The sequence below is a fragment of the Anthonomus grandis genome, chromosome 16 (assembly GCF_022605725.1).
Source record: "Anthonomus grandis grandis chromosome 16, icAntGran1.3, whole genome shotgun sequence".
In the NCBI taxonomy this organism is placed as follows: Eukaryota; Metazoa; Arthropoda; class Insecta; order Coleoptera; family Curculionidae; genus Anthonomus; species Anthonomus grandis.
The window spans coordinates 4502991-4517017 of record NC_065561.1 but is presented as its reverse complement, the minus strand read 5'-3'; the positions used below and the strand labels follow the sequence as shown (position 1 = coordinate 4517017).

At 33.5% G+C, this 14027-nt stretch overlaps 1 protein-coding gene across 8 annotated transcripts in view; it reads right to left on the bottom strand.

Annotated features, from left to right (window-relative positions):
• Positions 1-14027, bottom strand: part of LOC126745853 (high affinity cGMP-specific 3',5'-cyclic phosphodiesterase 9A) — a 332464-nt gene that overhangs the window by 23816 nt on the left and 294621 nt on the right. For all 8 annotated transcript variants that reach the window (XM_050453878.1, XM_050453879.1, XM_050453883.1 and 5 more), the window contains 3 exons: positions 10947-11198; positions 8703-8954; positions 8412-8647 (listed from right to left, as the gene is read on the bottom strand). In XM_050453878.1, the coding sequence (XP_050309835.1) occupies positions 8412-8647; positions 8703-8954; positions 10947-11198 (740 nt within the window). The remainder of the gene's footprint in view (positions 1-8411; positions 8648-8702; positions 8955-10946; positions 11199-14027) is intronic.

The following is a 14027-nucleotide window of genomic DNA, read 5'->3' as shown; positions in this document are numbered from 1 at the left end:
ACCTGGGAACAATTAATAAAAACATTATTAATCCAATAATATTAATTAAATCTCTCCTTATATCCTTGTATTTATTTACTACTATTTATGCTGCTTTAAAAGTGGCGCCAATAATTTGACTTTAACTGTCCTCCCGGCGGCATTGGCTCCTTATATACATGTAGGACCATGTTTCCGCAAGATTCGCTAACTTTCGACGCGTCAGACCAGAGTTTCCGTGCGGTGCGCCCGTTACTACGATGATTCCGAAATGGCGAAGAACTATTATTACACTGCCCCCTCCCTAAAATCGTTGATCCCAAATGTTCCCCCTCTTGCAATAGGATCTCTTGTAAAAATAACAGTCCACGCTTTTGTCCAGAGAACAACACTATGAAGCATAATAGCACACCAAAATTGGGACGCCTGTAAACTTGAAGACCCCCTAACATACTGCGAATCATCCTCTAGTCCAGGTTATCAAGTTCGCATACGAATTTCTACAAAGCTTCTTTTGGGAAGCCTTAAAACTTGAGCCAGAGACTATACTGTGCATTCCTGAATGATCGATTGATGAGCCAGTCGGAACAAATAAAGAAACGTATGCCAGTTTTTTTGATGGCCAGAGATACTTTGGCCAAATATCGATTAATGATTCTATTCATTCGTTCCATTATGCCATCTGACTGCGGGTGTAATGCAGTAGTCCCGGTTTTTTTTAGTCCAAGCATCTAACAGATATTCTGAAAGAAGACGGATTCAAAATTTCGTCCTTGATCAGAATGAAGCTCCAAAAGTACAACAAATTGACAGATCCATTAATTTACTAAAATATCATGGACGGCGGAGGCTTTCTGATTTGGTAGATGAATTGCTTCAACCCATTTGCTGAAGTAGTCCATCACGACCTCGTTGTACTACTTTTATACTTCTATTTTGAGAAATGAACAAGCAACCTCAATAGAAATCTTTTCAAGGGGGCTTCCTACGTTGTGCTAACGCATCAAAGCCTTCTACTATTTTTGCGAGCCATTACTGACCCCACATACAACGGATTTTCTGAACCAGTCCCTTATGTCTGCTTTACTTTCCTTACTGATACACCGGCAAGTTACGAAAGCTGTTATTCAACTGGCATGGATTTTCTTTAACTCTTCTGACATTTAGGCCCGACGATTTGCTTTCTTTCCTCTTTGCCCTCATGGTCAACTATTTTCCCCAGAAGAGTCCATTTTCCAAAATTGAGGAATTCCATTGTGCCCAATATGACTTGACATTGGTTAAGTACTACCGCTCCTTTATCCAGGTAAGCACTATCTTGATATCGGGATCTTCCTCTTAGTCTCTTATAATTTTCCCATTTTGGATTCCTATTTGGCCAAATATCTTCGACGATGATGGTTCTTAATACTGAGCATCGGCTTTACCCATTCGGCATGATATACCTTTGCCCGCTAAAAATGTTTGCAATTTTCTCGGCAGGGTCTTCTTGATAGGGTATCATTTCCATGGATTCTTCCTGTTCGGTGTTTAGTGTTAAAGCAGACAAAATTTTATAGTCTCTTTATCTAGCTTGCTACTGGACCCTACGGATTTTTACACTGAAGGGGCCATTTTAAAATTTAATTTTCAGTCAGTTCGCAGCAGGAACTTCCTCCCGCAGAGGTACTTATTGAAGTGGTACATAGCTTTGATAAAAGCTAGTTTTCTAGTTAGTAAAGCAAGTTTTCTCCAGGGATAGCTCAGATAGTTTTATCTCATAGCTTGTCAAGCCTCTTTTAGGTGATCGAAAGCTTCCTTAGGATTAGTATTAGGCTTCTTAGGATCATTCACATTTTTGTTCTCCTTCTGACAGCCTGGTCAGTGATTTTGCGATGTTGTCAAATCCCTCCACATAGCATCGGTAATAAGTGAATAATCTCAAGAAGCTACGTAGTTCATGCTTGTCTTTCTTGGCACTAACCAATCTTTGACAATGACAATTTATTATCCTAGTTATTGTTTTTTATGTAAACAGCACAGCTATGTAGTGTGAGGTAAGGTTTTTTTAAAAAAAAATTGTATAACTTTGACTTTTTATTGTATTTTTCGTTTAATTTTTTATTGTATCTTTTAATTTTTACTTAATGTTTGTTATTTAAGTCAACTCAGGCAAGTCTTCCAGGACAGTTCCCTTAAAATCATTTCCACCAACCGTTCAAAAGTATTAGAAGCAATGCACAGTTCAAATGGCATCACGTGAAATTGCCATAATTCAGCACCCACCGTGAAAGCCGTGTTTTTCCTATCGTCAACCAAACCAAGCCAACTTGCCAATATTTACTTTTTTTGTCTAGTATGGAAATCTGGATAATGGAAATAATCTAGATCCAGCCGGATTGCCCAAAGTATCAATAATGCATGATAATGCATAATGAAAGATGATAGCTATGCTTTTTATTCACAGTATAAGGCTGTGTGTAATCTACACAGATTCTCCATAGATCCGTCCAGTCGTGTTTCTTCTTTACCAGTACCACCAGTAAAAACCATGGACTGCGACATATTTTTATGAAGGCTTCCTTGACCTAATTGCATATTGCTTATGTTACAGCACAAAGGGGTCTTTCCGACCAGATCTCTTAAAAGTTATTAAAGTTTGTGATGCGTCTCAAATGGCCTCTTACAAATAATCGCTGATTTAGCACCTCCCCGTGGTAATGATCAGGAACTCAAGTTTGCCCTAGAGAAAGAACTAACCGGTGTATGCCTGTATGCCTCCGTTGCAAACTAGGAAGCGTTAGGTAGGAGAAGAGTGCTGCTAAACTGGGAGCTGCAAACTAAAACGAATGGTTCGAGTTCTACCACCTTGGCCCTTTGGCTTTAACATTTTTTACAGAACAGAATACACACTAACTATTCCGCTTGTGTTTTAGTAGTTTTTCTGAAAAATTCAATAAATCATTTATTTTATTCTGTTCGCATTTGTTTTTGTAAACAAGCCAAACCTTTTGCCTTTTTACGGTACATCCAGGGGCTGCCGGGTTTTCGCTACTTTCTTGCGTCCTCTTCCGGTTCTATCCAGGTTCTATCCGGTTATAGCCGGTAAATGGATTGCTGAGAAGACGGTCTCGGATATGCAATTCAATAAAAACATACAAAACAATGTACGCGCAGAACTGGAAAGTTCTATGGTTGGAACCTTTAGTGTGACACTCAAGGTTTGTTGTGGGTGGTTTGGGTACCTTGTGTCTTTCCACTGCGACCCTAGGTCTATTGGCTCACTTCTAGGTGTTTCTACACTTATACTTCCCCATTCAAGTCCGCCCTCTTTAGTCAGCCACTCTCTGCACTAGAGAGTTCGATAACTGATGAACTCTCTAGTGCAGGACATCTGCATAGAATCTACTCTGCAGTCTTGTCTTCCTCTATGCATAGTCTGCATTGGGCGACTTCCGCCAAATCAATCCAATTTATGTAGTGACGAGGTCTACAGTGGCCGGTATACATATTTTAGGTACTTCCTGTTGAGTTCCCCTATAGTATCTGTTACCTTCCTTGTTACGTCCGGCATGAAAGCCTATCCAAAGTTGTGTCCTAATAATCCCTCCCAGTAGCCCTTTGCTTTATTGTGCACCAAGTTTGAGATTGTGTATTTTGCCGTATTGTATGCAATGCCTAACAGTTGTGGACCTATCAGATTGGATTTTGCTCATTTTTTTGATAGCTTTGGCTTTTCAAGTTGCATTTGGTTAAGCATTCTTGCACAGATTTTAGTGGCATGTACTTCCGCCTAAAAAGTTGATAAGCGTTTCCCACGGCAGATAGATATTTTTGTCCTTGGGCTAGTGCAGTATATTCCAGCACCTACTCCAAAATCGGGTTTCGAGCCGTAATTTGAGAACTAGAAAAGTTAACAGACATACTGATAAAACTTTGCTGCAACGCTGAATAAAACATCAAACTAAATAGACTAGAAAAAAATATAGAAAAACCAAACAAAATTATACATGAAATTATAAAGCAAATAATATATAAAAAATTAGAAGAAGCTAAAATAAACACAGAAAAAGATAATAAAGAAGCACCTACCGAAAAAGTAGCAGTCAAAAAAGACATCAACCAATACGAGTAGATCACAAATAATCATAATTGCTGGAGCCTTAAACGCATGCAATGAAGCTTGGGGAGAAAATAAAGTTTTAATAACACCAAAGGCAAAAGCTATATAAATATACCTAGGACTAAAGGAATAGAAATTATTGACGGAAAGTGTTAATACATGAAATACTAAGTGAACATAAGTACATAATATACAAAATCAAAATACAAATAAAACGAAACCCAGACAAAAGAAACGAAACCGGTACCGCTACAAGATATGTGCACAACAACCCGCAAGAATATTAAAACAAGACTACTAAACACAAAACAGCAGACTTGTGGACAGATAACTAATCAGACAAAGAACGAATTTAAGATAATTACGATCAGTTTTACAAAGAACACAGAGCAGGAAACAAAACATCTGAAATCAATGTATCTACAAAAGAAATAAATACAAACCAAACATAAAAATAACTAAACTTAAAGCAATATAAGAACAAATTACAGACGTGATAGAGAACAATCTATGGGATCGAGTGTAGAAGATATTTAACAGAACATAAAAAACAAACACCGACCACAAACATTCAAAAAGAAGACGAGATATACACGAAGACAGAGAAAGAAAAACACAATTATCTAATGGATGAGTCTCTTGCAACAGATCGCCCTCAGACTGACACAAACGAGCAAATAAACATTAACAGAAAATTGACATACAAAAATAGAGAGGAAAAAAATAGGAGAAAACAAAATTCATAGCTCACGACCAGACATAAAACCAAACAAGGTGATGACAGGATTACCAGCGAGGCAATTAAACATATGTGGGAAGAAATGAAAGAGGCGCTAATAAAAATATACAATGGCTGTTTAGGCCATGGTGTGTTACCAAGCTGTTAGAAAACAGCTAGGGTTGCTAGCTGTTTTCTAACAGCTTGGGTTGCTAGCTGCCAAAAAAAGACAGGCGTGCACAGCTAATAAGCCTGTGTTGGGAAAACTGAAAACAAGGTAACTACTAAAATACTGCAAGCACACCTAGAACATGCAACGAACCAAACACAAGTCGCCTTAGACCTCAGTAATGCATTTAATAGTGCATGGAAGCCAAATGTATATATGGAGGTCGAAACGATGTGACTATTAATCATGGATGGTTACTTCAGGGCAATTCAAGTGGAAAACAAATACAGAGTAGAACAAACTAAGAACATATACAGGACATATACAGACACACTAGCATAATCCCATAATAACAACCAGCTGATCGTTATAGCGGGAAAGTTAGCAAAAATTATTGAAATAAATTTATTAACAGATTTTGGAATTAAGTAAAGACGGCATACAAACAAGCAACAAACTAAATGGATATGACAGACAAAATTAAAAATAAAAGAATCGCACAATTTAGCGAAACGATACATGACAATAAATATTGGAAATAACTTTAATGGACAATACAATTACAAAACGAGAAAAGACAGGCGAATGTATACAGCGCTAACATACTGTAATACCATGGACAAAGAAAAAATGACATATAATTTATGTTACTACTAAAAGAAATACAGGGTTTCGGCAAATATGATACAGTCTCAGTAGAAAATAGGAAACAATATATTGTACAATTGCCAAAAGCAAACACAAGGACAAACTAAACAATTATGGAGACCTACAAATTTAATTAAGATAAGACGACGGCAGAAAAGATCAATGACAGCGGTTGAATACTTACAGACTAATAAGTCTGTAACTATTGCACGAATAAAATGAATGTATAAATGAAAACAATGAAAGTCCACTAGATGGTGAAAACTTTCTGCCGCCATAAATGTATGTCCCGGCTCAAAATATCGCGAAGTCAGGTTATTTTTTACTGTTTCAGGTGAATTAATGATATATGTCAGATAGAAAAATAAGTCCCAGTTTTTATTTTGACCGCAACAATTATCTAACCACATGGTTATGATATATTATACAGGATTGTAATATATGATATATTACAATCATGTGAAACACACTTTTTGTATAAATCGTAAGAACCCTTTATGTCGAAGTGTTTTGCCATGAAATCCTTATGGAGGTTGGTGATGTTGATATCGCTAGCCAAACACCTTTTGTTCGGCGCGTGTTCTCTTCTGTAATGAGAAATGGAAGGTCCGAAAGATTCAACATGTGATTTAATAACATGTTGATTCGATTTAGGAGTTTTGAGGTGCTTTCCTCGTTTGTTTTGCACGCTTGTAGAATTACCTACTGTATTTATAATATTAATGATAGCTCGGTCGTTTTTCCGATCATATCCCAGGGTAGTCAGAAAGAACACTTTGCAGATTTCAACTTTTTCACCCCGGGATTTTTCAAAAAATACATAAAAAACCGTGTTCTCGGCATTCCAAATCCTCTTCGCCGTTTCAGTTCCATAGTTGAAATACTTCCCAAAAGAAAAATTTGCCGTTCCGGCCAAGACATCATCCAGTAGTATCCATTTATTGGAATACGCTGATCTTCTAAAATTTTTTCCACCACACTCCTTCTTGCTTGAGCCACAACCTATCCGAATCGTACGTTTGGTTTTTATTTCTTTCTAGTATGGTTTTCCAAAACTATTTTTCTAAGTTGTCCTGTTCTTTTAGTGTATTGTTCAGAAGGTTGAACGACTTCAACCAGTTCTTCACTATTATCTTTCTTTAATTTTCTACGAATCTTGCTCCAAGGTTGATCAGATGAAGCATCAGAGTCAGGTGAAAAATTATTCAGTTAGTCTATTACAGAGTTGTCAGAATCAAATAATAATGTCTGCATCCTGAATTGTGTTTACAGAACATTGTGGTTCATCAACAGCAATAATAATGTCTTAGGTGTGGAGCACTGGTGATGATGGAGCCTCAGTATCAGGCAAATAACAATGATGAAAATAGTCGAGAACAGAGTTTTATAAATCAACTAATGGAATATCTGCGTCCATGATCTCATTTGAATTTATCAGCAGAGGTAATACTGGTTCAGTAAATTCAGATACTTTGGATATTCGAAATGATTGAAATCAGTGACTGGAATGTCTGAATCCTGATTCAAATTTATTGAAAATTTCGGTTTCTCAGCAGCCATGATTTCAATTGATGATTGTACTGGCATTTATGAATGACCATATAAGTTATTTTTAGAAGGCAAAAAAGCAGCTTACCTAGGTTTGAAGTCATCGGCATCATTGCTGTAGACGCTAAGCGGACTTAATGTAACGTACTTATTTGATTTTATATGTTCGATTACGCTGCTTGATATAGTTTGCAAGTCAAATAAATTTACTCGCACTTTATTTTAAAGATCCTTATTAATCGGTTTCTAGCGATAGTCGAGTTTCTTGTTTCCATGGTAATTTCAATCCGAAGCAAGAAAAATATCACATTCAAATTATGTGAATTATGAGAGACCATAGGTCAAGTTTTTGTTTTGTCTCCGCTTAAATTATAATACAGGGTGTGCCAGTACCAGTTATATGAGGGCATATTCCGAAATTTGTTTTTTTTTTATTTAAAAAAAATTAAAGTTTGTAATAAATTTAGTTGCTTATTATCTCAATAAAAGTTCATTCAATTATACAAAAAAGTATAAAAAATATTTAAAAAATAGGATTCTCATGAGCGTGCTTTAAGGGCAGACAGCTCCGTAGGAAGTTGCCCTAGGAAAAAAATATAGGGATATTTGTTTTTTTTTGAATTGCCCACATCTGGGACAATCCGTATATGAAAAAGGATTTAGCCTAAGCTTTTTTTTCTGCAGGCTTATTATTCTAATGCATATCTATAAATTTATACGATATAAATTTATATTATATATGTTTATATCGTATTAACGTTTTCAAAAAGGTACACAAAAGCACGTTTATAGTTTTTTTGATAGTAAGAAACTTAACATACGATTCAGAAAAACCTACTATTTTTAAAGATAAATAGGTGTTATAGAGAGCTCACGTGAACACTTCACGAATTTATGATAAACAGAAAGAAAAAGCCAATAATATAAACATTATGAAGTAAGTACTTACCAATTTGTCGAAATTACTTTTTTTTTCAAACTATCACTTTCTGATAAAATACACAAAATATGCAATAAAGTAATTTTTGGTTATGTTTATGTTACTCGATACATGAGCAAATGAAACTGAGATCTGCCGCATTATACAATCAAAATGTTTACATGTCATATCTGCTCCTAGACATAAAAGCAATATCTTCAATTTTTTTTGGAGATACTGCTTGTTAGAAACGTATTAACATCATTTAATCTGATAAATATATGTCCTCCAGTTTATGCAATCAATTAGATGTCGTAAATATTCTTACCTAGACCTATATGATAAAGCTTTGGTCTTATTAAAGCTGAAATTAGAAACAGATTTAGAAAGAAGAGGACCATTTCCACTACTATCTGGACTCTGATTTGCCGAGTTATGCTGATGGCCACCGTTAACAGCCAATTCAGCTACAATACTTTTGCGATGCAGTCTTTCTTCTCTTGTCATGTCGTTTAGTTTTCTGTAGTAGTCCAATGCATCTCTGACTGGTTGTACTATCAGATCCTAAATAATATATTATTAAATTTTATAGTTTGTTATAAGCAAGGTAAGTTATTACTTTAAGTTCAGTAAGTAGGTCTCCTAAAGCCTCAAATAAGGGTAACAAAACAAATCCGATAAACGAACATTGTGATGCGGGTTTGGTGATCTTTTCGCGATCCATAAAAGGTGTGACAGGAAGGCCTTCTAATTTTTCTGCATCGCTTTGCTTGAAAAATTCTTGCAGAAGTCTGTCTAACCATGGTTCGGCTATATCCATGGGTCGTGCCTCATTGGAAATATCTGAGACTTTTATTAATACCATGCATAACTAAAACAAAAAGTTAAATATAATGTACTTTCAAATTATAAGATGCATTTCTGACTACAGTGCTAATATCTACGTACAGCCTCGGAAATGTTTTTAATACCCATGCATTAATCCGTAATAGAAAATAGACTATTGATAAATAGCCTCAATAGTGACTTCACTGATTCCTCGATGCTTTTACGTCAGCTTTTATTGTATTTTACAATACAACCGTGATCTTATAATTTATGTATTGCTATAAACATTTTATAAAGCGAATTGAACGATATTGATGTGATAAAATTTTACTTTTTTAAACTTGCGATCACTATGCTTTGATATATCTGTTAAATAGTAAAGAGTATGATTTTTTGGGTATTTCGGTCCTATACTTGGTTAAATAATATGAAGTTAGGGGGTAGCTATTTTGTTATACTAAATATTCATATACAGATTTCCACATAAGAGATTTTCTGAATTTATAACTTTCTCAGAGGATCCAGTAAATTGAATTAATGAATTTAATTTATAAATTCTAATATATTTGGGGAAGATCTAACAATAAATGTATCAGACTTAGAAAGTGCACACTCCTTAACATTTTATGAAGGAGTGCGCTTTTAATTTCAGCCATACAATTAATATATTTATTTTAAAATTAATACTGATTTCACGTCTTCAGCCTGAAAGTTTGGGCACTTTATCTTTGGATGATAATAGAATGAATAGTTAAGATGTAAGTACAGAAATCGGAAGCGCATTAATAGACAAAAGACTTTTTGGAAATAAGTAACTAATGTATCGAATTGTGCTTCAATACATTATTTACTTAAATCATGTAAATTTAATAATTCAATATTTTAATTAAATCATACTATAACTTTCAAAGCACCTAAACCACTCTGGTTTGCATACAGTTACAAGCTTAGATAGAAATAGAAAAGCTTAGGTAGATAGAAAACGTCAAAAAAAAAAAGAAAAGTTCATATGAATGTCCGGGTTCGGGGTATATAAGGGTCCGGAAATGCTTCCTCAAGGAGCTAGATCTCTTTGAAGGTAACCTTTAAAAACTAGAGTTTTCGTTTTATAGCTTCATAACTACTTTAGCTACCACAACCAATTTTGAGACATAAATCATTGTTAGTACGTTTATCCTTTTTAACCTATTAAATAAATATTATTTTAATCAGGAACGTGCAAACCGTAGCATTAATAATAAAATAATTAATTTTGGTGCTGTATCTTGATTTCCTTTTAGTCAACTTTTATAAAAGTATTGATATTTAACGATTTTTGCTAAGAGCACCTTTTTTATGCAAAAGGAGCAGCATAATCTGATACCCAAATGGGCAGAAATTAAAGTTTTAGAGAAATGGGGTTAAATTTAACAAATAGCCCCCTGGTTTCCATGCCCCTGGGTAAAATTATTATTGTTTTAGTAGATTTAAAAGAATAAACGTACTAACAATAATTTATGTCCCAAAATTGGTTGTGGTAGCTAAAATAGTTACGATGCTATAAGACGAAAACTAGTTTTTAAAGGTTATCTTCAAAGAGAGCTCTCTGAGAAAGGATTTCTAGACCCCTGTTCATATGAATTTTTTTTTGACGTTTTAATCTAGCCTAGAAGTTTGTAACATGATCAACGGAGCATGATGACCCTGTATGATGTGCAAAAAAACTAATAAGTTTTAACATCTGTAGAAAAAAAAACTGCATTTAATCATCTAATAATAAAAACTAATATTTTTTACAATGTTCTGTAAATCATAAACTACTACTATCAGAAAATAATAACATAAATCATAAGAAATATTCTAAATAATGTATTACTTTTAGAACAGTTTCTATATTGAGATAAAAACATATCGTTTTTTAAGGTAAAATCAGATCAGAATCAGGCTCAGAATTCAATAATCTTAAAATGGTGCATTTCTGTTATTTAGTGAATTTGAAAAGGCTACTAAATTTAAAGTACTTACTAAATAAAGTACTTAAAAAAAAAGTACTTACTAAATTTATATGAGCCTTTTCATCATAATTAAAATTAGGCACAATTTCTCTAAAGTTTGTAAGAATCTCATTGTGCCTCGCCATATCCGTTGCCAATATGCATCGAATCATTCCCTCTCTAACTTGTTTAAAATCTTCACTGCTAAACGATTTAAAAATATTGCAGTCTTCATTTTCTAATAACCTAAAGGCGACGCTGCAATGGTGATTTTCCAGAGGTGATATGTCATTATATCGGATCGCTAATTCCGTCTGTAATATAGAAAAAAATATCCTAAATCAAATTATACATAAGATAATATATTTCGCTGAAATTAAATAATATACTAATTTGGGCAATGATACACAAAATAATGAAATTTACATTTATAGGACGGTAAGGGTTTTATTTATATACATATATAGTAACATAATTTTCAGTCAACAAAATTTGCTTTATAAATTATTGCGATTTGTTAAGTAAATGAAATTTAAGGTTATGTATTAATTAAAATTAAACTTTTTTAAATGTTTATATTCTAATAAAGGAATTCTGTTTAAGCAAATATAATGAATAACGATATTACAAAATATAAAAAGATAAAAAAAAATTACCAACATAAAAATATGTGTAACATAAAATAATAAAGTTCCAAAACGAAAAATTAAACTTATAAAAAAGTGGACTTTTGCTGCATACCTCTTCAAATGATCTTAAGTAGTAATGTAAAGATATTAAAAAAATTATTTGAATTTTAAGGGGTATAAATTCTTTAAAAATTCCTATAATTATTTTAAAAAAATATATTATAGAAAAAAATATATTATTTTAATATTATAAAAAACAAAAAAGTTTTTTTAAATAATTTATTTATATTAGAGCCCCTATAGATCTTTCATCTATTCTTTTTCACATGATGGTTCCTAAGACCCCCCCGTTTTAAAAATCTACTACCAGATGCCGCCACTAGTATTAGTTTAGAATCAGAAGGTGAAGTAGCGGTTTAAGGACAATAAACCAAATCTCAAAATTAAAAATTTTCCTAATGACATAGTAGTTAAAATAGCAAAACAAAACATACATTCTCATGCACAAATAAATTAAAATTAAAAGACATACATATATTATATCATCGTCATTATCGCTTTTTGTAATAATAAATGCATAAATGCATTATCACTTACCACATTTTCTTATATTAGGAGAATTTTCTTTTATCAAATAATCTTACTATAAAAATAACTAAAGTTTAAAAATCTCCTTAAATCCTTATAAATCTTACTTACAACTTAAGCATTTAATGTACCTTGAAAAAATCCAGGACTTTAGGGAACCCATTGTATATGAAGACTTTGTTCCGGCAAAAGACGTGGTGAAAGAAATATAAAGCAATTCCCTTAAAGACCCTATCAGACCATATAAGACCATATCATCAACAACATTGCAGAATCTTAAAGGAGGAAGAGTTATGTGCACAAACTCATCTCTATTAGAGCACAACTAAGCATTCATTTGCAGTTTAGGCAATATCAACACATTTTATTTATATCTTTCCTTATCAACACCTTAATTTCCAGAGCAAACTTGTCTGAATTGACTTGACTATTTGACACTTCGATAAAAAATACGTACGAAGTCCCGACTGGATTCTCGTTTTCCCCTGTTTGACACATTTTCAACTCTAATATGTCGTACTTAATCATCCTGACCGTCTGAATTGTATTTATCGACTATCGCCCGTGTCGGTCTTTTCCTCAAAACTGTGAGGGCGATAGTTCGAACTGTGTTGTCACGTTTAATTGAAATCGGGAAAATATTCCAAATCGTATAATTCATGAATTATAAATAAAAGCTACAACTAAAACTAGAAAATTATAACTAAATAAAAGTACACCTTCACCCGGCCATATCTGTTAGTTAATCCGACTCGGACACGCTACACCAGCTAACTACATCAACGGTTGCTTATATTCGAAACATTTTTTTTACTCCAGTTAGTATTTGAAATGGTGTAATGTTGATATTCCTTTGAATGTTACAATTTAATATTATTTGCACGGTATCAAAGTGTTTTCTCCGATGGTCGTCGATTTGATTGCGTATTTCTACTAACTCAGAAAAGTTATCAATAAGGCGCAAATAATAGTCGGGCTCGACTCAATAACATTAAGTTTTTTAGTTTGATGTTTCTTATATTATCGAAATTAAAGCAGAAGAAATTTATTTATCATGATTTTTATAGGAATAAAAATCACAATAAATAATTTTACTCTATGAAATAATTGTGCGTATAATTTAAGATGTATACCAATACTATCGCAAAATATATTAGGATCTAAACCTACCAGTCAGCAGCCTTTATTAGTTAGAAACGTATCATCCATTTTTTCTCTAAGAGACCAAACGGAAACAAAACAAAGGTAAAAACACAATGTCACGGACTCATCAAATCCATATAATTTTTTAAAAGCTACACGTGTTTCGCTCCTATCGGAGCATCATCAGGCCTAAAAAATACATTAAGATATTTTTCACAAAAAGAACGCTTATAAAACTCATTACCTAGACCTACACAGATCACATTACAACTAACAACAAAAGAAAAGCTAGCTTAAGTTAACAATTCCCACCATAGATAAGAATATATGCTTAAAAAAATTAAAAAGTAAAAATGTAAAATGTCACCAGTGGGGAACGATCCAGCAACCTTTAGATTCACAGGCGCGCGTCTAACCCATAGGCCACCAAGTAACATGATCAAAAATGGGAAACAATCCGAACTATACTAATATGTGTGAATATAAGTAAACAATCTTAACAATAAAAACTAAAAATATCTAAAATCGAAAAAGAAGAAAAGACTTTTTAAGAGAGGTTGTTATAAATGAGGTGAGGTTCAAACGTGAAAATATCGTTCACACACATAAGGACAGGGCTCTTCTTAGCTTTAGTTATTTCCATTTTTTCTAGCAAGTCCAGTTTTTTGCCTTTTGAGCACTTATGCAAAATATCCGCTCCCTGAGTTAAAGAAAAACCATGTGAGGAGGCCAATAAATGATTCGCAAACGCCGATTTAGTTTCGATCATGTCAGTATCCCTAT